This window comes from Oncorhynchus kisutch, linkage group LG18 (genome assembly GCF_002021735.2).
Source record: "Oncorhynchus kisutch isolate 150728-3 linkage group LG18, Okis_V2, whole genome shotgun sequence".
NCBI classification, from domain to species: Eukaryota; Metazoa; Chordata; class Actinopteri; order Salmoniformes; family Salmonidae; genus Oncorhynchus; species Oncorhynchus kisutch.
Genome location: NC_034191.2, coordinates 52,172,131 through 52,199,976, shown reverse-complemented (window position 1 = coordinate 52,199,976; position 27,846 = coordinate 52,172,131). Strand labels below are relative to the sequence as shown.

Sequence of the window (27,846 nt, the reverse complement as noted above, 5' to 3'; positions counted from 1 at the left end):
TTATATCCCAGGACAAATTAGCTATATTTCAACCTGCGTGTCCTGATCGCATCTGGACAAAATCAACATGCGCGAGTCGGAGTGGACTTCTAGTCCACCGCTTCCGAGTATATTACTCGCTAATGTTCAGTCTTTGGACAATAAAGTAGATGAGCTCAGGGTCGAGGATCACCTTCCAGAGAGATCAGGAACTTTAACATACTTTGCTTCACAGAATCATGGCTCTCTCAGGATATACTGTCCCTGTCCATACAGCCAGCTGGGTTCTCAGTTCATCGTGCAGACAGGAATAAATATTGTTTTGATCACGCGGACTGGGATATGTTCCGGGTAACCTCAGAGAATAACATTGACGTTTACACGGACACGCTGACTGAGTTCATCAGGAAGTGTATTGGCAGATGTTGTTCCCACGGTGTCTATTAAATCGTACCCAAACCAGAAACTGTGGGTAGATTCCAGCATTCGAGCAAAAGCGCAAACTACCTCATTTAACCATTGCATGGTGACAGGGAATATGGTAAAATACAAACAGTGTAGTTATTCCCTCCGTAAAGCAATCAAACAGGCAAAACATCAGCACAGAGACAAAGTGGACTCGCAATTTAATGGCTCAGACATGAGACGAATGCGGCAGACAATCTACAGACAATCATGGATTACAAAGGTATCAACAGACACTGACGTCTTGTTCCCAGACAAGCTAAACACCTTCTTCGCCCGTATTGAGGATAACACAGTGAAAACGACGCGGCCCGCTCCCAAGGACTGTGAGCTCCAGTTCTCCGTGGCCGACGTGAGTAAAACATTTAAGTGGGTCAACCCTCACAAGGCTGCTGGCGCAGACCAGCTAGCTGGAGTGTTTACAACTGGAGTGTTCAACCTCTCCCTATCCAAGTCTGCTGTTCCAACTTGCTTCAAGATGTCCACCATTGTTCCAGGACCCAAGAAAGCAAAGGTAACTGAACTAAATGACTATCCGTAGCACTCCGTAGCACTGCTGTCATCATGAAGTGCTTTGGCAGGCTAGTCGAGGATGATATCACCTCTACCTTACCTGACACCCTAGACCATTTCTATTTGCTTACCACCCTAATAGATCCACAGACGATGCAATCGCACTGCACACTGCCTTATCCTATCTGGACAAGAGGAATACCTATGTCAGAGGAGGTAAGGGCCATGGCGGAGTGGCCCACGGCTCCGAGCTAAATGATGGAGTGGTGCCAGAAAAATAATCTTTCCCTCAACAAAACGAAGGAGCTGATCGTGGACTTCAGGAAACAGCAGAGGGAGCACACCCCTATTCACATTGACGGAACCGCAGTAGAGAAGGTGGAAAACTTCACGTTCCTCGGCGTACACATCACTGACGCTCTCAAATGATTCACCCACACACAGTGTGGTGAAGAAGGCGCAACAGTGCCTCTTCAACCTCCTGGAGGCTGAAGAAATTAGCCTTTTTCAGGTTATTTTTATTTTTTTAACCTTTTATTTAACCAGGCAAGTCAGTTAAGAACAAATTCTTATTTTCAATGACTGCCTAGGAACAGTGGGTTAACTGCCTGTTCAGGGGCAGAACAACAGATTTGTACCTTGTCAGCTCGGGGGTTTGAACTTGCAACCTTCCGGTTACTAGTCCAACGCTCTAATCACTAGGCTACCCTGCCGCCCTAGTACTTTGTTGAAGACCCTTGGGCAGTGATTACAGCATCGAGTCTTCTTGGGTATGACAGAACAAGCTTGGCATACCTGTATTTAGTGAGTTTATCCCAATTTTTTTGCAAATCCTCTGAAGCTCTGTCAGGTTGGATGGGGAGCGTTGCTGCACGACCATTTTCAGGTCTCTCCAGAGATGTTCGATCGGGTTCAATTCTGGGCTCTGGCTGGGCCACTCAAGGACATTCAGAAACTTGTCCCGAAGCCACTTCTGCGTTGTCTTGGTTTTGTGCTTAGGGTCGTTGTCCTGTTGGAAGGTGAACCTTCGCCCAAGTCTGAGAACCTGCTCCAGAGCACACAGGACTTCATCAAGGATCTCTCCATACTTTACACCATTCATCTTTCCCTCAATCCTGACTAGTCTCCCAGTCCCTGCCGCTGAAAAATATTTCCACAGCATGATGCTGCCACCAGCATGCTTCACCGTAGGGATGGTGCCAGGTTTCCTCCAGGCGTGATGCTTGGCATTCAGGCCAAAGAGTTCAATCTTGGTTTCATCAGATCAGAGAATCTTGTTTCTCATGGTCTGAGAGTCTTTAGGCGCCTTTTAGCAAACCTCAAGCGGGCTGTCATGTGCCTTTTTACTGAGGATTAGCTTCCGTCTGGCCACTCTACCATGAAGGCCTGATTGGTGGTGGTGCCGAGATGGTTGTCCTTCTGGAAGGATCTCCCATCTCCACAGATGAACTCTGGAGCTCTGTCAGAGTGACCATTGGGTTCTAGGTCACCGCCCTGTCCATGGCCCTTCTCCCCCGATTGCTCAGTTTGGCCGGGCAGTCAGCTCTAGGAAGAGTCTTGGTTGGTCCAAACTTCTTCAATTTAAGAATGATGGAGGCCACTGTGTTCTTGGGGACCTTCAATGCTCCAGAAATGTTTTTGTACCCTTCCCCAGATCTGTGCTTCCACACAATCCTGTCTCACACCTCTATGGACAATTTCTTCAACCTCATGGCTTGGTTTTTGCTCTGACATGCACTGTCAACTGTGGGACCATATATAGACAAGTGTGTCTGTGTGTGTGTGTGCCTTTTCAAGTCATGTCCAATAAATTGAATTTAAATCAGGTGTTCTACAATCAAGTTGTGAAAGAATCTCAAGCATTATCAATAGAAACAGGATGCACCGGAGCTCAATTTTGAGTGGGGTCTGAATACTTACAGTTGAAGTAGGAAGTTTACAAACACCTTAGCCAAGTACATTTAAATGCTGTTTTTCATCATTCCTGACATCCTAGTAAAAAAATCCCTGTCTTAGATCTGTTAAGATCACCACCACATTTAAAGAATGTGAAATGTCAGAATAATAGTAGTGATTTATTTCAGCTTTTATTTCTTTCATTTACATTCCCAGTGGGTCAGAAGTTTCCATACACTCATTTAGTATTTGGTAGCATTGCCTTTAAATTGTTTAACTTGGGTCAAACATTTCAGGTAGCCTTCCACAAGCTTCCCACAATAAGTCAGATGAATTTTGGCCCATTCCTCATGACAGAGCTGGTGTAACTGAGTCAGGTTTGTAGGCCCCCTTGCTCCCACACGCTTTTTTAGATCTGGCCACAAATGTTCTATACTTTCTAGGATTGAGGTCAGGGCTTTGTGATGGCCACTCCAATAACTTGACTTTGTTGTCCTTAAACTATTTTGTCACAACTTTGGAAGTATGCTTGGGGTCATTGTCCATTTGGAAGACCCATTTGCGTCCAAGCTTTAACTGATTGCTTGAGATGTTGATTCAATATATCCACATAATTTCCCTCCCTCATGATGCCATCTATTGTGTGAAGTGCACCGGTCCCTCCTGCAGCAAAGCAGCCCTACAACATGATGCTGGCACCCCCGTGCTTCACGGTTGGGATGGTGTTCTTCGGCTTGCAATCATTCCCTTTTTTCCTCCAAATGTAACAATGGTCATTATGGCCGAAAATTTGTACTTTTGTTTCATCAGACCAGAGGACATTTCTCCAAAAAGTACAGTCTTTGTCTCCATGTGCAGTTCAAACCGTAGTCAGACTTTTTTATGGCGGTTTTGGAGCAGTGGCTTCTTCCTTGCTGAGTGGCCTTTCAGGTTATGTCGATACAGGACTCGTTTTACTGTGGATATAGATACAAGATGCTGGATTGACTTGCACTTTCTGAGCGGTATGACGGCTGCGTGGTCCCATGGTGTTTATACTTGCATACTATCGTTTGTTCAGAAGAACGTGGTACCTTCAGATATTTGGAAATTGCTCCCAAGGATGAACCAGACTTGTGCAGGTCTTGGCTGATTTCTTTGGATGTTCCCATGATGTCAAGCAAAGAGGGACTGAGTTTGAAGGTAGGCCTTGAAATACATCCACAGGTACACCTCCAATATACTCAAATGATGCCAATTAGCATATCAGAAGCTTCTCAAGCCATGACATCATTTTCTGGAATTTTCCATGCTGTTTAAAGGCACATTCAACTTAGTGTACTTCTGACCCACTGGAATTGTGATACAGTGAATTATAAGTGACATAATCCATCTGTAAACAATTGTTGGAAAAATGACTTGTGTCATGCACAAAGTACATGTCATAACCGACTTGCTAAAACTATAGTTTGTTAACAATACATTTGTGGAGTGGTTGAAAAGCAAGTTTTATTGACTCCAACCTAAGGGTAAGTCAACTTTCTGTTTATTTATTTTGATACATTTCTCAAAATGTATATAAACCTGTTTTCACTTTGTCATTATGGGGTATTGTGTGTAGATTAATGAGGAGAAAATGCCTTTAATCCTTTTTAGAATAACAAAATGTCTAAAAAGTGAAGGGGTCTGAATACTTTCAGAATGCACTGTATTTATACTTTGTGTATAATGTGTCAATTTGTGTTGTGGTTTGCAGAGCACATTTGAAACAGAGATCTAGGTCTCAATATGTCTTCCCTGGTAAAATAAAGGTATCACCTGGAACCATCGATATAAAACCTGTTCCTGGAACATCGGAGACTGATGAACACTGTCTAATAGGATGTCATCCCAGCTTGCTATGATGTTACTGATCTAAGACTGAAGTAAAAGTTAGCTATTTTTGCACTTACTTGAATGAATTGATACATTTCTTCCGCTTCCTCAAATTCATTTACAGTGGTTAATATGGAACCTGTGTCGAGTTGATGGTCTGAATGTTTTCTAGCACTTTGTGCAAGCCTGTTTTTTTTTTGTCATAAAAAGGTTGGCGGGTTTGTAAGGTGTGTTAGGGGGTGGCCTGTTAACTTTATCCCACTCTATCCGGAAATGTTTTAAAATACTAAATGATACAAAAAATATAATGGTGTGACAACAGTATTGATTTTGAAAATGATTTTATTGTTAATCAAAAGCAGTGCACAGCTGAAATGTTAAAAACCGTAAATGGCAGTGAAATTAAAAGATTTAGTTTGATGCAAAGCCAAAAATTACGGTTTTCCAATAAACCTGGTTATACATAAAACTATCAAACAAAATAACTGAGGAATGGTTCCCACATACGGCTTTACATTGTGATCTTTTCTTTTTTTAACGTTATACAATTCAATTATTTATATAAGGATGATAGGTGGGTGATGTGCAACGTTTTTGCAACCAAAATCTCAGTCTAAAGAAACATTTTTCATGTTGTTTCCCAAATACGCATAGCTTCTTTAAATGCAGTACCTTTTCTGCTTGATTTAAAATCTACTGCAGATAACACTGAACCGTTGATTAGATTGAAGGTCATGATTGTGTGAGAAATTTACAGTCAGCAAAGGTTTGTAAGGTCGACAATAACATAAACCCGAATCGGAGTCGGCTGATTCGAAACCAAATTAAATCCCTGATATATAAATGTAATCTAATTAGACTGTATAAAAAAACTCTATCCATCATATGGATCATAACTTTTGAACGTTTTTAGTCCGAGAGTCTTTGGAAACACTTGTGAAGGGTTAACTTTTATGAAAAAACTATGTCAACAAATGTAAGTTTACATAGGATGTTTAGAGTTGACATGCAAGTGATGATATTGTGACATATCAAAGAAGTCACAGTGGTCTAAGGCACTGCATCTCGGTGCAAGAGGCGTCACTACAGTCTCTGGTTCGTATCCAGGCTGTATCACATCTGCCCATGATTGGGAGTCCCATAGGACGGCGCACAATTGGCCCAGCATCGTCCGGGTTTGGCCAGGGTAGAACGTCATTGAAAATAAGAATTTGTTCTTAACTAACTTGCCTAGTTAAATAAAGTCAGCTTGCAGTTCTACTGATTATGAATGTGGCATATATGGCTAATGAATGTGTGATGAAGTCCTTATGTAGGTGCCCTTCAACTTTAAGTGTCACCGATGCCTGAAAATATATTGATTTGATTGATATTTGGCAATGCAGAGGAAATAATAAGATAAACTGATGCGCTTATTGCGACTTGGCCCTCCCTCTTCTGCCCAATTCCAAATGAACTCCTAGCCCCTAGCCCTTTCTGTAACAAATCTTATCGGTGTAAGCAATCCCTTACAGAAAAATCACATGCATTTCACATGATAACATATGATATGATATGATAACATATGTGACAACATGTAAAAGCAACATCTGATAACATGAACCGACACATGTGAAAACATGATCTCGTGAAATAAATGTGACAACATGGGGATGCAAAATGTCTACGTACGATACCATGAAACTACACATTTGAGAGTTAGATGTTCCTATGTGAACGTTTTCACACGTGAATTTTTTTTTCCACGTGAGGTGAAAACATGTTATTCTCCTCATATGTGAAAAGGTGGTGTTAACATGTGAACTTTAAATTGAATACATGTGAACATGTGGTTTCATATGTGAAGAACTGACCTCAAGTCTCTCTTTTTTTGTGATTTTTCTTTTGTGAAATGTGAAAATTTCAGCTCAACAATGTGATTTTGCATGTCTTTTTGTGTAAGGGAATCAAATGATTTGTGGGTTTTAAAGTAACTGGTACACTATTCAGCTAAAATAGCGTACAAAATATTTCATCAGTGACAACATGATTATCACTTAGTAGTGATCACTTAGTAGTGACTTTTCAATATGACCCCACCTGGGATTAGAATTGACAACTTCTGGGTTACGCTGATCTTTCTGCTGCCCATCAAAGTCTATAGCATTCCTATACACATTCATTATCTATAATACATGTCTGCACTTAGCAAAAGAGTGCCATCTGCACTTCTATTTTAGTTAATCTTATTATTCTCTCACCATAGATTTCATAGTTATTTCAGAATAAGTATAGTTTTCTGAATAGCTGTCTACTGTTTGTGGGGGATATTATTCTGTTTTAATGTTACTCCTGAATCACTATGATAACTATAATCGTTTTTTATAATAGTGTATTTTTAACAAAGCTGATATTTACTTTACTCAAACCCAAAGTGTAGGAATACAGGTTCAATCTGTAATTGACACTGACGTGATGGTGTAGCAGGAAGGTCGGGATGCCCTGAACCAAGAGTTTGTGAGTTCAAAACCTAGCTGAGGACATGTTGAATAATATTTACTGTATAAATAAACATACACAATGTAATTATGTATGTCAAAAATTTACATTGAAAACAATGTATGTTAAAAGCACTGTTTGTGTGTATCCTAACGACTCAATTTTGTTTGCAGGGCATCATCTCTGGAATCTCATTTGAAAAATATTCACGTGAAAGGTTGTGATCACATGATCCACATGTAAACTTCAGTGTTCTAAAAAAAACAACTTGGTTTCACATGATTTCCCAGGAGGAAATTTCACCTGTTAATCATGTGTTTTTTCCGTAAGGGGTATGTTATTTGCTCGCCCTCACCTTCTCATAAGCTAGATGGAATTGCATATCCAGCAATCAAATCCTTTCAAATCTACACAAGAGCCTCTATTCGTCCATGGTTCTCCGGTCGATGGCAGGCGATTAGCAGGTGGGAAGGGCTTCCTGGGCGATGCTCAGGCCTGGACGCTGACGGCCCAATTGCCTTGCACATTCCCAAGGACTGCGCAGTCCAGGACAGCATAGATCATTGTATTCCCAGACCTCGTAGGGACACAGGACTCTATCCAGGTGATGGAGGCGCCGGTAGAGATCTCACTACACACACACACACACACACACACACAGATTTACTAACCAGACTACATTGGATCTGTTTTTGTGAATGTGAGACCAATGTAAGTGTGAACATCCTCATGATGTGAGGACTTGGAGTTGTAAATCCTCTTACCTGTACAACTTTTCCCGGTATGAGATGAAATTAGGCCCTTGTATGGCCATCCTCACGTCATGCAGGCTGAATGGGAACGGGTTGGTGAACTCCACCTTGACAAATATCTCCTGGTTCACCTTCGCTGGTCCACTCATCTGTTCAAATAGAGATGCTCCATTCACAACAATCTATGGTGATATAAGACATTATAATAATCTAGGGATTATCAACTCCCCTGCTTTGGAAGCATGGATGTTTTTCAGAATGGCTGCTTTAACAAAGGCGAGGAGAGATGCAGCACTCCAGCAGCACAAATAAGGCTTTAATTGGGTACACTACAACATTAGCTCTTGGGGAAAAACTAAATAAATGTCATATATATACTTTTACGGAACACTTTAAAGGATAGTTACAAAATGACAGTTTTCCTTACCATGTCAGCAGTCTATGGAAAAGGTAAGAGAGCAATCCATTATTTGGTTTTGTGTACCTGGTCACTGTGACCAAATTACTGCTGACAGGGTAAGGAAACCAAGATGTCATTTTTTTATTTGGGTGAACTATCCCTTTAAAGGACTAAGGAAATACATCCTAATAAAGAGGACTAATGAAACTTCCAGACCCACCGCAAAGGCCAACTCGGGGCCTTTCAGGTTCACTATCTGTATGGCCGTCATGTCCTGGTTGTTCTCCATGCTCTTGGCCGTCACCACAAAGCGGAGGTTGGATTGGCAACCCAGCTTGGGCATGTAGTTCTGGGCCAGCACGCCCACCTGTATCCTCGACGCTGTTGGTTTTAGGGAGACAGAGTTTTGACAATGAAACAAATTCAATCAACAACAGGAGCATCTTTGGCAGAACATAAACTTTTATAATTATTACCTGATAATTCATATTTGGGTTATTTGGGATTCACCATTGTTTACCATTTGTTACCAGGTTGTTACCTGTAAAGTCTTTTGAGGTAAGTACTAGAGAGTATCCCATCGTTACCTCACGTTCTCTTACAATACAATACATACACACACCTGCTGAAACAGGACGTTGCCATAAAGCTGTAAAAGGACTGCAAAGCATTTTTTATAAGCAGCTGAGGATTTTATTTCAGAGGGGTCTGAAAGCTTTGCAGGACTATCATACAGAGTTGTGATACATGGAGACAAGCCCAAAAAGACCTACAGTACGTATGTAAAGGATCACCCTGGTTTCTACTCACTCTCCATGGGTTTCAGAGTGATGTCAAAGGTCAACTGCTTGAACTGAGCCCTTTGGATGTTGGTGTAGTAGATCGTGGAGCCAACCAGGAAGCCATGGATGGTGCGTGTTTCTTCACTCAGGTTCCTGAAGACCACAGCCATCTTGAAGTTGTGGCCAATCTTCACACGCTCCTGCGGGATCTCCAGCGTCATCGCCACGCCCTGCTCATCGTCATATTGCAAATGCGTCTTGTAGGTTCTCTCTGCATTCCTCATGGTCTCCTCATCTTTACTACTGCCTGTGTGTGTGGGGGGAGTTGGAGGGGAATAGAGTTAACATGGGACTGGTGTCCTAGGGTGGTCTACTGATCTAAACCGCTCTCTTCGGAACACGTATATATCATAGATCGCTGCAGCAAGGAGTGGGACTTTTTTAAGGAGTGGGACTACAATTTTATTTCACCTATAGGAATATACTGTATATACTGTACAGCTGGGGACCTCCACATCTGGCTTCTTCTGAGGCCAGCCACCCTGACAGCTGATGAAACTGAGGAGTATTTCTATCTGTAATAGAGCTCTTTTGTGGGGGAAAAACTCATTCTGATTGGCTGGTTCTGGCTCCCCAGTGGGTGGGCCCAGGTGCCCGAATAGGTTGGCCTATGCCCTCCTAGGCCCACCCATGTCTGCACTCCTACCCAGTCATTTGAAATCCATAGATTAGGGCCAATACATTTATTTAAATTGACTGATTTCCTTATATGAACTGTAACTCAGTAAAATCGTTGAAATTGTTGCATGTTACGTTTATATTTTTGCAAAGTAATTTGAAAAGCAGTAATAGCAAAGTCATTTCTATACTTCATTCTTGTTGCATTAGTTTCATGAGACACTTTGCAAACTGCCAATAACTAACTTTAAACATGCAGTTACACCCTTGCCAACCTACTCCATTGTCCAGGTGCCACATACCTTCTGGGTATTTGTATGTCTCTGTAATGTCCATTGGCTCATTGGTCTCACCAATGGACTTCGTCAGGATTTTCATGCCGACATAAGTTGTGTCTACGCTTAGTAACTCAGTTTTCCCAGTTTGTGAGTTTAGCTTGTATTTGTAAACGTCGCTATTCACCTGAGGTTAAAAGAAAGAGATGAATGTGAATATGATGATTGATTTGAATGAAATAAGATGTATTGCAAGTTATAAAGGATAACTGTGTTACGCTTCATCATGGCATAGAGTGACGATGAAGTCATTATGGCTGAACATTCAACAGAGTGTTACTGGTCAAGCATAAAGAAGATGTATTGTTTTACCTCAGCAAACACAAACGGGGCATCAAATTGATAGCCAAGCATTCCTTCCTTGATTGCTTTGACAGAGCAAGGTCCACAGCGGTAATATCCTGCAAAAACAATATCAACAACCCATGACCCTGTCTATTTGACTTTACAAGGGATAGTTCACGTTTCTAAATGTTTTGTTATTTACGACTTCCCTAGGGTGCTGTTAGGGTGCATCCAAACGGTTTTGTTATTTTGTTAGCTGGTTATTTAGCATCTTCTAGAATATATTGGCTAGCATTTTTGGAGAATACACAGCAATGCATTTGGAAACGGATTGTATTAATTATCATTATATTGGTACATTTTCAAGATGCAATCAATGCTTTTCAGAGCCATTTTATTACTTTTAAGAATTGCATGTACAATTGCAGCGTAATATATTGGCACCCTTATAGTTTTTTATAAATAATTCCCAATTGAAGTTTAAATAAAAAAAATTTGGGGTGAAATAACGTGGACAAAATTATTAGCACCTAAGAGCTACCTGGATGCAGAGGTTTTGGCCAAGATAACTGCCAACAAATGCTTCTTGTAGCCATCAATGAGCTTGCTGCATCTTTTACTGGATTCCTCAATCTGCTGGAAACTGCTCCAATTCCGCAATATTTTAGGGATGCATTCCACCAACTGCTGTTTTCAGTTCTCGCCATAGATTTTTGATGGGATTCAGATCTGGACTCAACACTGGCCACTCCAAAATAGTCCAGCTTTTCTTCTTGAACCATTCCTGGGTGCTTTCTGATGTGTGTTTTGGGTCATTGTCCTGCTGGTTGACCCACAACCTTTGACGGAGACTCCTTTTTTGGACACTGATGACTCACAAATATCTCTAGCAAACAGAGGTGATGCTGTAATTCTGATTTGGAATTACCATAGTTATCTGCAATCTGTAGGGCTGATAATTTTAGTTATAATTTTGAATAGTAATGCATCTTAATCCTTTTTTTCTCCATCCGTCACAATCCCTGCAGCCCACAGACAAGTTTTTCCTTTTCATGACTTTCATCTTTCACTAGGTCTGAAGCAGAGGGATCTGGCCCACAGATTCAACATCCACCAGCGGACTGTGAGCTGCAACGTGACAACATGGGGCAACTTTCTTAACACATTTCTTTGTTTCAGCCCCATATGGAGGCTCTGTCAGTGAGGAGATCCTGAAGCAGTCCGACATCGTTTCTCTGCCGAAACCAACGATGGCCATAATGGTGGAAAAAGGTTTCCTTGTGGATGACTGTGTGCCCTGTAAGGTCTACAGACCAGCTTTCCTCTGAAAGAGAGCACAGACGCCAGCAGCAGAATTCAGGGAGATGCAATACATCTCGGCTGATGGTCCCTGTGTAGCAGCTGACTTGCAGAGAGAAGGAGCACAAGTTGTTTGACACGGTCATCCCTCTCACCATCACTGGAAGCATCAGCCAGCTCTACACCTATTACATAATGCTCATTCGGGAGCTAACGTGGCTGCCATAGAATATTGTAGTGCTATGGGAAGGCATCGCAATGCAGAAACCTCAATGTTCCAACTCTCTAAACACATGGCTCTGGATATAGTGTGTTTTGGTCTGAAACAAGTGTGTTGGATATCTTGTTTTGGAGCAAAGCACATTCTAAAGCACATCAAAAGTAAATGTTTTAAAAGTATGAGAACAGACATAAACATAGAAAGGGCCGAAGAACATTCATTTCAGATGAAAAAATGCAAATGTAGAAAAATATACAGCGAGGACAATAATTATTGGCACCCTTGATAAAGATGAGCAAAAAAGACTGTATAGAATAAATGATTCTAATACAAATACTGAGCTACTGTATATTGTATAAAAATATATATGTTCTATTATACTAATACAATTGCTTAGAGAGAGAACTAACTAGCTCTATTTTCATGTTATCTGACCATACAGTAACATCACCTAGAGTTTAATAAATGGCATTGGCACATGGATTGGAAACAGCACTATGGTCAGATGACATGAAAACGAAGCTCTTTGGCCACGCGCACCAGTGGTGGGCTTGGTGTTGAAAAACAGAAGCGTATGCATAAAAGTACCTCATACCTATGGTAAAATAAGGTGGTGGATTTTTGATGTTTTGGGACTATTATGCTTCCATTGGTCCTGGGGCCTTTAAGGTTAATGGCATCATGGACTTGACCAAGTACCAGGATATTTTATCCAAAAACCTGGTTGCTTCTGCCATGAGGCTGACACTTGGCTGCAAGTGGATCGTCCAGCAAGACAATAACCCCAAGCACTAATCAAAATCCACAAACAAATGGTTAATTGAGTACAAAATCAACCTGTTGTTTGAATTGAAGAGGGCAGTCCATAAGTGCAGACTAAAGATATCAAGGATCTGGAGAGATTCTTTATCGAGGAACGGTGGTCTAAGATCACTCCGAACGTGTTTGTTCTCCAATCTCATAAAACATTGAAGAAAAAGGCTCAGTGTCGTTATCCTCGCAATGGGAGGGTGCTGGACTATTGAAAACAGGGATGCCAATCATTTTGACCACTATCTTTTTTTAGATGGTTTTGTATTACTTGTTAAACAAAATCTCTTTCGCTGAGCAATTGTATTAGTATAAAATAATGTTTTGTTTTTGCTTACAATATAGCTCAGTAATTGTATTTATTTAGCCTAGCGGTTATCAAGGGTGCAAATTATCATGGAACACACTATCTTAAATCGCTGCGTTTTCATGAATTTGATTATGCAATTTTGAAGCATACAAAATGAAGTGAAAATTAGGTCTCTCTCTCCCATCATCCTAATTTCTCTCTTACCATCACTGGTTTCCTGGGGGGTGGAATCCACCACCTGCCAGCCACCAAAGTTCTGGTCTGCAGGGAGGTCAAGTCTGGACAGGTAAGCCTCGTTCCAGCAGTGGTAGTTCCTGTGGAGACAATGCCCACCTCTCAATAACACTACCTGGCATCCTGCACACATCAGGAACACTATCTGGCATCCTGCACCACTCAGTGTACACTATCTGGGATCCTGCACAATCATTTTCTTCTTGAAGCACAATGATTTAAAGATAACAGGGACATCTAGTCCATTTCACCCCCCACCATGCTATGACTAAACTGTTTTTACAGTACATACAGTGAAAGATAGGATTATAGAAACCTACGTTCTGGGATTTCATTTTCATTCAATACAAATGGATAAGCAGAAATATAACTACCAGATTGAGTCTCTGGTAAGGCGCTCATTCAGTTCAAGCTGATTTCCCACTGAGTTGAAGACGAGATCTGTGACTATGTTCCCTGTGTTGTCGTGGGCGGAGTTGAAGTTGGTGATCACCCTGGCAGGGATGCCCAGACACCGCAGAACTGGGGCAGGGGAGGGGACACCATTAAAGAGACTAGGCAATACTTCAAAATAAGCATATATTAATTAACATGCAATTGTGAACATTAATAAATGTTCACAATTCACTAATACATTAAATGTATTCAATCAATTGATTAGAGTAGATTTATGAATATAACTTTCAGAAGTGTGTTTTACTTGCACAGCAGCGGGCCTTGTCTGAGGAAACTGCTACCTATTTGTATCTGCTAATAGGACTTAATTACACATTTTCTACATCTCATGCATACCTAGAAAGTGGCCTATGCTCCAGACAAGTCAGAAAACCGGGATTTGTGTTTTGAGCTATGGGTTAGCATTAGCATCTACGGCAGTGGCTGTCAGTGCCATTTAAGATGATGTAGGATTTTTTTTTTCTTCTGATGAGCATGGCCTTATTTCTATTACAGCATACTGGATGACTGTCATTCATATTCTGTTCACCAAGCTCAATGTAATAGCGGTAGGTTTAGGCTACTACATGATACAAAAATGTTCCCTGTACCCATCATGAGGTTCCTACAACCTAGTCTATGAATGAAAGTTTGCAACGTAGGTGCGCAGGTCGGGAGAATTCTGAGTAATCAAGGTGACAGACAGTGACACATTCAATACCGCCTTGCACACTCAGCATCTAGCTGATCTAGGGTGTAATATGTTTTGCCCCGTTTTGTTCCGTTTCAGAAATGTTTCTCAACAGAATCAGAGGAATGAATACACCTCTTATCACACGCAAACAGTTCACTCTCATAGCAGCCAGATAAAAACAGGATGATCACTTTGCTCGTTGTATATATAATACATTCTCGTAACTATCTACACGCTCTCCTCCTCTCACCTTTTCCCTTCCCTTGTGCACAATACATCAGCTGTCTGTGACCAGGCAAAAAAACTTTCCCAAGCAAAACCATATCACAATCGCTAACCTCTATACACAGCCTGCATACTGTAGTTGTCATAGTCAACTAGAACTAATAGAACTAACGCATCAGTAAACCCGCTAAAATCATGCAGTACAGTGTACAGTCAGAAAGCAGTTTAGCAGTTACACCAGCGGACTCCGGTGGCAATAAATTGATAAAACCAAAAGTTGTTGGATAGCCATAGCCAGCGTTGGATAGCCATAGCCAACTAGCTAACATAGCATCCCTCTCTGTTTGAGCCGGGTGTATGAGTAGGCTAAACTAGCTAGCTGCATTTGCTAGCCAAGGGAAGGTGAAAGTAAAGAAACAATACAACCAAATAAAGCTATCTCTCTCTCTTGCTTCTTCTTAATGTTGGAAGAAATGAATTTGTTCAAAACTGTTCAACTATTGTTTTTCTCTCTCTGAGTCAACTACCCGCCACATTAGCACTGCAGTGCTAGCTAGCTGTAGCTTACACTTTTAGAACTAGATTATTCTGTGATTTTTTTGATGGGTGGACTACATGCCTGTTCTCTGATAGGCATCTGATAGGTTGGAGGACGTCCTACAGATGCTGTCATTATTACTGTTTAAGTCTATGGAAGGTGGTGAAAACCACGAGATTTTGCATTGAAGTCAATGTACCCAGAGGAGGACAGAAGCTAGCTGTGCCATGGTGCTACCATTCAGAGTGCTGCTGGGGCTACTGTCGACCTTCATTGCACAACAGTGTTTTAATCAATTATTTGGTGATGTGAATATATTTAGTGTAGCTTTACCTAAAAAATTATAACGCTTTTAATGTTTAACTACAACGACCTTAAGCACACAGCCAAGACAACTCAGGAGTGGCTTCGGGACAAGTCTCTGTATGTCCTTGAGTGGCCCAGCCAGAGCCCGGACTTGAACCCAATCTAACATCTCTGGAGAGACTTGAAAATTGCTGTGCAGCAACGCTCCTCATCTGAGTAAGTACTGAGTAAAGGGTCTGAATACTTATGTATATGTTTTATTATTTAAAAAAAAATGTTTTTATACATTTGCTAAGATAAAAAAAATATGTTTTTATACATTTGCTAAGATAAAAAAAAAATGTTTTTATACATTTGCTAAGATAAAAAAAAAATGTTTTTGCTTTGTCATCATGGGGTATTGTTTGAAGATTGATAAGGGGAAAAAAACTATATAATCCATTTTAGAATAAGGGTGTAACGTAACTAAATGTGGAAAAAGTCAAGGGGTCTGAATAATTTCAAAATGCACTGTATTGGAACTAGTGGATATATGGAAGCTTAAATATCCTGACCTAGTGAGATAAACATGGCTGAGGCTCAATCAAGTTATTCGTCTTGACTACTTTCTTATGTCATTCTCACTGGCAAAAGTTTAAAAAGTGTTGATAGCGGACAGAATATGGTCGGACTTAGGGCTGTTACAGTGACCATATTACTGCCACACCGGTGTTTATGAGTCAAGATGGCAGTCAAATTCCATGTGACTGTTTAGTCACGGTAATTAGGCTTCTCCAAGCTCTGATGCTGCTGATGATCATTAGTAGCCTACCAAACTTGCTAACTGCCTGGTATTCAGCACTGTATTGTCCCTCTAATCACTCTGAAATCAATGCAAATGTCATCGAAAATCTACTCAAAACACTTCATGGGAGCCCATGAGCTCATGTTGCGCAACATTTCTATAGGCTATACAATTGCATGAGAAAACAGAGGAGGATCCTATCAGCTTTCTATAGGCTAGGCCTACTATATTTTCCTAATATAAAGCACATTGCTTCTATTTACAACAGGAGTATAGCCTACCTGGCTGGCATGAAAATGAACCACGGGAAAAGTGTCCTCATTTCACTATATAAGTGCATAGACGACCTGCATTTTTCCCCGCTGCACCTGTTTCGAGAGCGGTGCATGATAGTGAACCATTCTAAATCAAAACCAATTTCACACATATATTATTTAGTATATAAAAAGAAAAGATTAAATCAAGAATAGTGTTATGGGTGACAGGGTAGCCTAGTGGTTAGAGCATTGGACTAGTAACCGCAAGGTTGCAAGTTCAAATCCCTGAGCTGACAAGGTACAAATCTGTCGTTCTGCCCCTGAACAGGCAGTTAACCCACTGTTCCTAGGCCATCATTGAAAATAGGAATTTGTTCTTAATTAACTGACTTTCCCAGTTAAATAAAGGTACAAATGTGTCTATTGCTTTTGAATGACATATTATCACTTGTGAATGATGCCCAGCTTTTTTTTTTACATTTTCAAATCATAGTCGCACACATCATGTAGCCTAGCCCATAGGCCTATATGTTTAGATAAGGTTTGTATCACAACTAAAGTGGCCAAATAACTTAATAAATAAGTGGAGTGACAGATATAGGGAAGGTAATCAAGGAGGTGAAGGAGTCCAGGTGAGTGTCATGAGGCACAGATGCGCGAAACAATGGTGACAGTTGTGCGGGATAATCAGCAGCCTGATGACCTGGAGGCCGGTGAGGGAGTATACGTGACATCACTACAATCAATCTTTAATAGAAAGTTAGCAAAAATAGATAAGATCTTGCTACCATGGAAAGGAAAATACCTGTCTATTTGTGGAAAAATCACCCTGATTAACTCTTTAGTCATATCCCAGTTTACTTATGGCCCTGCCTTCACCAAGTGACTTGTTTTTTTAGAAGTATATGGCAAGCCAGACAAAGTTGAACAGGCATATTTATATACTGAATATGAATTCAGAGGGCAGAAATGATTCAATATTAAACTAAAGGCTTCAGTCATACAAAATTTACAGTATACTTAAATCCATTCTGGTTCTCTGGCAAATTAGTAAGAATGTCTCTCCCCGTGTTCAAGAATGGCCTTTTTCCCTTTATTCTGATTGCAACTTCTCGCTTTCGGTTATTTGAAAATGAAATCATCTCCAAAATATTGCTATTTTTTTTAAACAAGCCATAGAAAGTTGTTAGCAATTTCAATTTAATCCACCAGAAAAGACAGAAAAACAATCATTATGGTTAAACTCAAATATGCTAATAGATTCTTTTTTTTAATTAATTGAACAAATATTTAGAAACTGTATAATCTTTGTAAATAATATCATAAATGGGACTAGTGGAGTCATGTCACAGATGCAGCTAACAAAATTATATGGAAATGTCTGCTCTTCAAAAAGTTACAACCAACTAATTGCAGCATTACCGCAAAAATGGAAGAGGCAAGTGGAAGGGTGAGATAGTAAGGAATTTGTCTGTTGACCCCCCCCATTAAAGACCTGAAAGGTTGTTTTAAAAATGGTGATAAATAAAAAAAGTATATACATTTCATTTAGAGCTGTGCCATATAGATTGCAAAACAGTTGAAAATAGATTTTTGATGTACCGATTCCATGGCATATGGACTACGTCATTAGCCTTTTTCCCTGCCTGTACTGTTACCTTTTTGGATTTTCTGTGTATGACCTTCTACCTGTCCCTGGACCATGCTACCTGCCTCCTCCTGCCTCCTCGGCCCTGTACTAAATAAACACCTGCTGCACCCTGCGCTTGAAACCAGCACTCTGTCTCCCATCATACTCATTACACAATCAAAAGATAACTATTTTTAAATATACTGTATCCGTAAAATGTATATAGTATGTATAAGCTGGAAGTAGAAGCCTAACTAAGTGTTGTTGTCCATTAGTTTACTCCAATTAGGGGAGGGGTGGTAGGGTTACGGGAAAGATTGGAAATGATGCAGACAATTATATTGATGGAAACCACAATCCATCTGCAATATTAAAGCTGATCTACCCACTAAAAAAAGGCAACCTTTTCTTATTTGAAAACTGCAGTTTATAACTGGATGGGCCTGTTTTCTATTGACCATCAATCCCTCAGTGCAAATCACAGGTAATTTGGAAGACACATGACCTATGTTGTGAGGTGGACATTGAAAATGAAAAGGGAATTTAATCAGGCACTCACAGGTGTTGAATGTCCCGGCGTAGACCCAGCACTGGGCGAAGCTGACGGGCCCTTTGTTGACGTACTGGAGCAGGATCTGGTCACTGCCAATCCAGAAGGTTGGTGCAGTGCCAAGGGAGTAGTCATCGCTCCAGTTGCCCACCAAGACCCCGCGGTCATCCTGGGAGTTCATCTGGTTCCACAAGGAATGGAAAAATATATAGAAAACCCCCCAAAGAGATTAGTGCACCAGGTATAAGGATAGGTTAGTTTGAAATGAAATGTTCAGAGTAAGTTGGTAAAAGCATGCAAAAGGAAATTGAGTGTTTAATTAAGGCCAGGTACCGGGGTAATTGTTTTCCTTTATTCATATCACAGTTACCTTTTACCAGTTGAATGTAGACACAAATATACCCTTTTTTTCAAACTTTTTCCTGAAATATTATATGAAAATAATCAAATGAGGCAATATCTCATTCAATATGTACTGTATATGTATAGCATCTACTGCAAATCACATTCTGTGGATGTAGACTGAAGTTCAGGTTAAATGCTTGGTATGTCTTGTGGTTGTGAAAAGCACTTGGCTCTTAGTGCTTAATAAACTAGGGCTCATTTTGGAATTTGTGTAGTGTGCTTATGTCATCGGCAAATAACACTCACCATTGCAGAGCCGATCCTGCAGACTTTGACAGCATCGCCTCTGTTTACTAGAGGCATGTGTGAGTCATCCAAGATTTGGAAACAGGCATCAAGAATCCCTTCCACAAACTACAAGAGAGAAATATAACCTCCAGCCTCAAAAAAGGAACAATAATGACACAACTGTAAATGTGTGTGTGGTCTTTTACTGTACCTGACCATAAAACCATTGTCTTCCATCACCTGATTCCTCCTCATATATGAAGCCATTTTCATTCATCACATACTCCTGCCTTTCTTCCTCATTGGGCATGTACACTTCATCATCTAAAGAAATCAGAAATAAATTGCAGCCTCATTACCAGAATCTGGTCATCTGTTACTTTAGATGTGACTTGTAAGAATTGTAAGGATGAGAATTGGATGTTCATCATTGATTTCTAATGCCTGACCTGTGTCTATAAATTAATTTGTGTCACTTGAACTAATTGAGACCGTGGTCACATGTCCTGGAAGGAAGCCACGTCCTGTTGGGTCTTTGCGTTCACACAGCTGATGTCCCACTATCTGAACCCTCCTAACGGCGCATTACATTGGCGGCAGTGGTGTTTTGAGCGTTTTTAACGTCTGTGGAACCTATGTCTTCTGAAGTTATCGCTGGACTAAAGTGACATGACCTTGCTAGGCTGCATGCATGCTAGCCAGGCCTACTCTAGCCCTATGGAGCAAGCATACGACGAGAAGCATGGGCAGCTTTCTCTGCACTATCATCTCCCTCACTGCTAGCTTATTGGATGGGCGAACAGTGAGTACTAGACTGCCCACATGTCTGAAATGTCATTACCAACTAAGTACATTTTACCCAGACTTTGACACATATTGGACCTTCCTTTTGCTTTGTGGACGTGATGGGAATGGGGCTTCTCCCGCCATTCTGGACGGGTTTGAGCAGTGGATTATACAACTTGGATGCGACAACAATTCTGCATGGAGGCACCCTCGAGTGGGAGAACTCTGCTCTCTTTGATGGTTTGGTGAAAAACTTTGTTTAAAAGAGAAAATATGGACTGAATGTTATTTTACACTGTTGTTGTATCGGCTTTTGACATTTTGTATTTTGTCAGTAGAATTTTGCATTTAACCGTGGAGCTTTAACAAAAAGAAAATTTAAAAAAGTGACAACATGTTTTTCTTTTGTGAATCAAAACATGCTTTTCATGCAGGCTACAGTATCTCATCACTGTCAGATTTTTTGGGGTGTCATGAATCAACGAATGAAACATTGAATTGTTCCCCAAATGTTTTCTTCCTAAACAAGTATAGTATATTTTTTCAATATGACCCCACCTGGTATTTCAACTCACAACCAATGGATTTGGGGTACGCTGATCAATCTGCGGCGCTGCAAAGTCTGTACTGTAACGTTCCTCTACACTTTCATTACCTATAATACATCTCTGCACATGAGTTCCATCTGAATATTCTCTGATCATTGATGATGTGAGTGGTTTTCTGTATAGTTGTCATATGTGGGGGGGCATATTATTATTGTAAATATAATATTTTTCTGGAGTGTATTTTTCTTAATTTGACAAAGCTGAGATTAAATTTACTCAAGTCCAAATTGTTGGAATACAGGTTAAATCAGCCATTGACACAGACGTGGTGGAGTAGCAGGAATATTGGAATACCTTCAACTAAGAGGTTGTGAGTTCATATCCCAGGTGAGGATATATTGAATAATAATTGTAATCATGTGAAAGTGTCAATTATTTACATTGTATGTTAAAAGCACTGTGTATTCATCCTAACGTCACATTTTTGTTTGCAGAGGCATCACCTGTGAAATCTCGTGTAAAATATTAACGTGAAAATTTGAATCCACATGTGAAAGGTTATGGGATCACGTAAAAATCCACATGTGAAACTTCATGTGAAATATCATCACTTTAAGTGTTCCAAAAAAACAATCTCGCATGATTTAACATTGAATGTCACATGTGAATTCATGTGATTTTCCATGTGTGAAATAATTTAAAAAAATTTCCCGTAAGGGGTGTATAATGCATATGTTTTGTCTTATCTTAAGCGGTCCGAAGAGGACAAACAAAAATCCAGAATGATTCCACTCACTGGACGCCCAGGGGTTGAACAGGAGGTAGAACTCTGTTCCAGAGTCCTTTTGTGTCCTTGAGATTCCATTGGACCCGATGACCGCCACACTCGTGTAGTACTTCCCGATGATGGCGTCCGCAGAAGGGGTGATGCCCACCACGCATGCATCCCCTTGTTGCTGTATCATGCGGCCGGTCCAATTCCCAGTTTGTGAGCCGTCAAAGGAGATGATGATCTTTGTGCCATTCAACACGTTGTCATCGATACCTGGGGGAGAAGGTGACATGACAGGGGAAACGTCAACACATGTAGACACTCATGTTTCCACTGCACTCTTAGTATTTACTATGACGTTATGTGGTAATAATCGATACTTTCTGGTACGTTCTTCAAAGAATTAACCTCCGTCGGTAACAAATGGTACCAGGTAGCTATTGTTTTTATGAGTATTGAAGAAACAAAGCAAGTAAATCATCAAGTTATTACTGTGTAATTATTGTGTTACCATGACATGTATTTTATAAATGCCTGGTAATGTTCCGTACTGTAAAATAAAGTGCTACCAAAAAAAACTGTTCAGTTAACAACACATCAACCAACACAAGTCAAGGTCTGCTCAATATCACAACAACATTACAGAAGATACTGTTGTTGGTAGTCTGTGAAGCGCGACTGCAATAAAGGTGACCTGGAATGCAACAAACCATCAGTAGTGGAAAAAGTACTCAATTGTCATACTTGGGTAAAAGTACAATCTTTACATCAAATTCCTTACATTAAACAAACCAGACGGCAGGATTCACATCCAGCTCACACATAATTTACAAATGCAGTATTTGTTTTAAGTGAGTCCATCAGATCAGACTAGAGTACTACAAGTACGCTTCTGTAGCTGCACATATGTCAATTCACATACTGTATCTTCATTCATAACACTCTCATAATTTCAACCGGGATGATGCATGTCCATTTGCACCATTATTTTAGAAGTGCCTCACAATTATCACACAACCACTCCCTCAGATCCAATAAATGTAGGCTAAGGGATATTTTGTGTAATATTGTGCTCTCTGCTTATTTTTTTATGTCCTATTCTCAAAACCTTTTGAACACAGTAAACTAAGAATTTCACAGCAGATGTAAAGAGGACAACCCCACATTCAGGGAGATAAAAATATATTGACAATGAAAGCCTTTTCAAGGCATAAGTGAAAGGTAAGTCGTTTGAAGATTTTAAAAAGGGTGTCATACTTCTTAAGCAGTCGTTTTGCTGTCGTTCTGATTTTGTTTGTATTTAATTGACATATTGCAGTTTTGTAGCTGACACTAAAGGACCTAGGGCTCGATACAATCCGTATCGCGGAAGTTCCGTGTTACAGAGCGATTGAGATTTAAATGCAATGTTCCTGTGTTTGTGTAGACTGCATTCACAGTAAACGCTGCCATCTCAATCGGAAATTACCTTTAAATTTCAATCGCTCTATACCCTGGAACTTCCGCAATATGGATTGAATCGAGCACATAGATATATTTTTAGCAATTCCCCTGTGATTATGATGTAAGCATTCAGTATAATGTGTGGAGAGACCCTGGACTCATCCCTGTTCTACACCCTTCTTCCGAAGTGTGCACTTGCACAATCTGTCATCGATTCAACAATAGCGGAAACTCCCTAAATCCATGATGGGAAGTGTGCAAGAGCACACTTGGGGAGATGTTTGGAGAATCGGGAGGCACCCCAAGGTTACTATCAACAGATGTTACAGATGTTTAGATGGGAATATGTCAATAATCTGTTTTTCTTTCAATTTGGCAATTGTATTAATTAGAGTTTCTGATTGGCTACAGAGGCAAAACACAGATGACAGAGAGGAGACTAGGAGAGGAACAATTGTAGTATTGAGATGCAACTTCACCTCTAAAACACCAACCCCTCCCATTAAAACTATTATCAAATGGTGAATACTGTTTTTCATACATCACCGTCAGTGAAGTCAAGCAATGCATGTAATTTCATTTTTATCCAGCAGAAAGGAATGTACACTACATTGGTGGAAATGTGTAAAAACGTCTTACCAATGTAAAACTCAATCTGGAAATTGTCACTGGGATTTACGGGCTGGTTGAACTGGAGGGTCATCTGAAACTCTTGGGCTCTGCGGACGATGAGAATGTTGTTTTTGCCTTCGTACAAGTGACAGTGGTGGTCGCTCTTGTTCTCATTTTGCATCATGTCCACTCTCACACATTCCAGGGTGGCTGCAAAATAAGGAGATCACAAGCTAAATAATGATGTTTAAATAACCAGGTAACAAACGTAAAATCTTTTGGATTAAACTTTAGGGGTAAAAAGGGTGCTTTTCAGGATGTCAGGTCTGAGTGTGAAGTCAAAATGGGAACAAGGATTTCTGCTGACCACCTCGGCTGAGCACACCACAAACCTGTGGGCCTATACAGCAAATTCTCCAGTGATAAAAAAATAGGAAATTAACACGGTGTTCAATCAAAACGGAAACAGTTGTGTCTGTGGACCTGTAGCCACCAGAACAGTGTTAAATTAATATACTGCTTAGTGTAAAGCCATATTCAAACATTTCCCAAAGTGCCTTGCTAGTCAAGTAAATTAGATGTACCACCCATGACTGTATTTGTTAGTGAAAGAGACATGATTGTTGCATTCATCCATTTAAGTCCTACATGTAGAAGAAAAGGTTCCAAAAGGGTTCTTTGTGGAGGGATAGGGTTCTACCAACTACTTTCAACATCCTAAGAACAGTTTTTTGCCAGGAAGGGTTCTTTGATGGTACTTTAGAAGGCAAGAATGATTCTACATAGAGCAGTTTATAATATTAACCAGCATGCTCGATTGCAGTACTATTTTCAGAATTGTTTGTTTTCCTATAATTTGTTTTTGCATACACATTGATTGGTTGACACATTGAAACATTTTATGCTACACAAAGATAAATGATATATGGTTTCTAAACAAATCCAATCTGGTAGTACTGAAATGGTTGTTCCAGTTTAGATGATTGAGGAAGACAGTTTTAAGAAGAACCTTTACATGATAAAATTGTTATTGGTAGAACACTTCATAGGGGGTTCAAGGTAGAACCATATACAGGGGGTTCTTTGAAAAATCCTACATAGAGGGTTCTAGATCGAACCCTCTGCAAAGTATTCAGTCCAGCACCAAAAAGGGCCACCCTATGGGGACAAACCGAAGAACCCTGTATGGTTCTACTTAGTACCTTTTTCTAAAAGTGAGATCCTAAGTGAATATATATTTTTTATATATATTATATAACACAATACCATATGTTCTTCCTAAGGCTTTATTTTCAGAGCTTAGTTTTACCCTAATACAGCTATTGATGTTACGTTTGATACCGAAGCTCAGAGGCATGTGTCAAAATCGCTAAGCAGTTTACTTCGAAGCAGTGTGTCAGTGCCTCCGACACTTTATCAGAAGCATGTGATTAACAATGTCCAAAGCTTTGTTTTGTCGATCAACCATCTGATTGGTTTGGTATTAGTTTCGGTAGATGAGAAAAAGACTACCCTGCGCAAACGCTATGGCAGCGTTTCCCAAACTCGGTCCTCGGGACCCCAAAGGGTGCACGTTTTGGTTTATGCCTCAGCACCACACATAATTGAAAGCATGATGATGATGATGATGAATTCATTGGTTGAATCAGCTGGGTAGTGCTAAGGCAAATAACTAAACGTGCACCGCTTGGGCTCCCTAAGACTGGGTTTGGGAAGTTATCAATAATTTTTCAGCATGCTCTATTGCAGGTAGATATATTTCAATTGTTTATTTTAATATCTATTTTTGTGCAGGTTCATTGATTGATTGATTAATCTCATGCTACACAAAGATAAATAGCGTACGTTTTTCTAAACTAATCATAGCGGGTAAAAAAAAATTGCACTCATTACAGAAATGTTTGTTGCAGTTGAAAGGTTTTAGGTAGTCTCCGCACAATGTTCCTAACTCTGGCACTCATTCCTAATGCAGGTTGTAGGTGAATAAAAACATCTAACTATTGCTTATTCTAACTATACATCACTTTGCTAGTCAGCATAATGTGACTTGCAGGAAGGTTTGCAAAATTCTGGTAACTTTCCCAAAACTCCCCGGTTTCCAGAAACCCTGGTTGGAAGTTTCCTGGAAACAGAACATCCAAAATCCTTAAAAAACAAAATTTGAAACTCTACTTGCAGGCCTGGTGTGGCCTGAGGTATGAACTGGGATACAATAATGCACTTATAACTAAAGGTACAAAGGAGGACCTTACAGTGTACCACTACAGTGACAAGTGTTTGTACCCGTTTAGGAACAAATCTAAATCTGAAACTCATGGTTTACAGTAGTGATGGGGAAACAAAGCTTCTTGAAGCATTGAGGCTTTCCAGCCAATTGTGTTGAAAATAGGTTCATTACTAGATGCTTTCATCAACACAGTGTAGGCTTGTGGCACCGTAGCACGTGCTCACTGTAGCCATGTCAGGTGGTTGTTCGACAAAACAAAGCTTCAGACGTCATTGATCACATTTTTCTGCTAAAATACAGGCATCGGCAACCTGCTGCAAAGTTAACTGTATCAAACATAACATCATTAGTTCACAGGCCATGTCAGACATGAAAATCACATTATGCTAATTTACAAGGTTACGTTTAATTCCTTTTAGAATAGAGACAGTGCAGGGATAGCCAGCTCCTCAAATTAGTATCACCCGCAACCAGTATTCAGAATTACTGGAAAAATTGACAAAGCATGTTTACAAGACTAACTAAAACAACTAAATTGGAACAACCATTTCAGTAACGGGTACAAGAAATCCAAGTAATAGTGGATTAGTTTAGAAAATGTTTGTCATTTCTATTTAGTAGCATAAGATGAATTAATTAATCATGTACAAACATAGATACTGAAACAAACAATTGAAAAATCTACCTGCAATAGAGCATTACTGGGAAATATAATAATGATGTGCATGGTTGAGTTTCAGGCCCCTGTATTAGCGCTTAGGATCTCACTTGGTGGATGAATGCGGTAACCATCTATCTGGTTGCCGAGTGGCACAGCGGTAGAAGGCACTGCATCTCAGTGCTAGAGGCATCACTACAGACCCAGGTTTGATTCCAGGCTGTATCACAACCAGCCATGATTGGGAGTCCCATAGGGTGGTGCACAATTGGCCCAGTGTCGTTAGGGTTGGGTGGAGTTAGGTTGTCATTGTAAATAAGAATTTGTTCTTAATTGACTTGCCTATTTAAATAAAGCTTAAATGAAAACAATAAAAAATGCTGTCATGGGTGGTAACTCTCCAGTTTACTCGGAAGGCAAGACTTTACACTAAGCAGTTTCTTAATTTAACACTTTTCCGGTGTCAGTATGGGTCCACAGACTCAATGGTTTCAGGGTTGATTTAACACTCTTATTTTATTTTTTTATTTTTTTTATTTTAACACTGAAGAATTTGCTTTGTAATGTGTGTTGATCTCATTTATCATAGACAGCCAAGGACTGGGGTAAGAAATTGCGATTTTCTTTTTCTACACACACTCACAACACTTATTCTATTTGTCTTGTACCATCACTGTAGGGGCCACGGGGAATTGCCACAGCCTCCCCAAAGTGCTCAAACTTGGGAAGTTGGTGGTCATCTTGCTCAGCGTTGGAGCTACAGATGGGGCTTTTAAGGCGCCCAAGGAAGTTGGTCCCAAAACAGCGTGCAGAGGAAGACATGTTGAAAGCAGGGGTCAACAGTTTTTGCTGTTCTGTAGATAAAAAAAGATAAAAACATTGTCAATGAGATATGTACTGTATTACAAGCAGCAAATGCTTGTATCTATGATAATTGCACAACATATTGCAACCAGGGCCGTACCCAGGGTTCTCAACTTCAAATCAAATCGAATTTTATGCAGAATAACAGTGAAGTGCTTACTCACAGGAACTTTACTGTTGAGAGTTAGGATATCAGAATTGGTAGTGCATCAATTAACCCATGTCAGTTAATATGTTTTAGATTGGTATATTAGTCTACTGCTGGGTACATTTGTAGTAATCCTGGCCAAATTACAGTACTGACCGGGCTGTGCACAGAGTACCTGACCCCCAGGGGGCCCCCGTTGATTTTGTTAGTCACTCTCACATTTAGATATCATATTAACATGGCATAAGTCATGGAAAAAAACAAATCTGTGAAATATACACAAGAGTACATCAAAATGCATTGAAATATTTCAGGATGGACAATAATCTGGAACCACTGGTACAGGCACATCAATATTCATGAATATTCTAAAATCTGCATAAAACCCATATGCGCAATTTCCCACAGAATTTCTAACTTTCCCTCAAATTGACTTGTTGCAGATA

General features: G+C 40.1%; 1 protein-coding gene across 1 annotated transcript in view; it reads right to left on the bottom strand.

The window, feature by feature from the left end:
- Positions 1-7,945: 7,945 nt before the first annotated feature.
- Positions 7,946-27,846, bottom strand: part of LOC109909316 (coagulation factor XIII A chain-like) — a 34,239-nt gene continuing 14,338 nt past the window's right edge. Inside the window, exons 3-16 of the mRNA XM_031795291.1 lie at positions 27,057-27,242; positions 23,531-23,713; positions 21,473-21,721; positions 19,554-19,666; positions 19,361-19,468; positions 18,719-18,890; positions 13,665-13,812; positions 13,261-13,370; positions 10,445-10,533; positions 10,100-10,259; positions 9,148-9,426; positions 8,558-8,718; positions 8,365-8,376; positions 7,946-8,119 (exon numbers count right to left, since the gene is read on the bottom strand). Of these exons, the coding sequence (XP_031651151.1) occupies positions 7,946-8,119; positions 8,365-8,376; positions 8,558-8,718; positions 9,148-9,426; positions 10,100-10,259; positions 10,445-10,533; positions 13,261-13,370; positions 13,665-13,812; positions 18,719-18,890; positions 19,361-19,468; positions 19,554-19,666; positions 21,473-21,721; positions 23,531-23,713; positions 27,057-27,242 (2,144 nt within the window). The remainder of the gene's footprint in view (positions 8,120-8,364; positions 8,377-8,557; positions 8,719-9,147; positions 9,427-10,099; positions 10,260-10,444; positions 10,534-13,260; positions 13,371-13,664; positions 13,813-18,718; positions 18,891-19,360; positions 19,469-19,553; positions 19,667-21,472; positions 21,722-23,530; positions 23,714-27,056; positions 27,243-27,846) is intronic.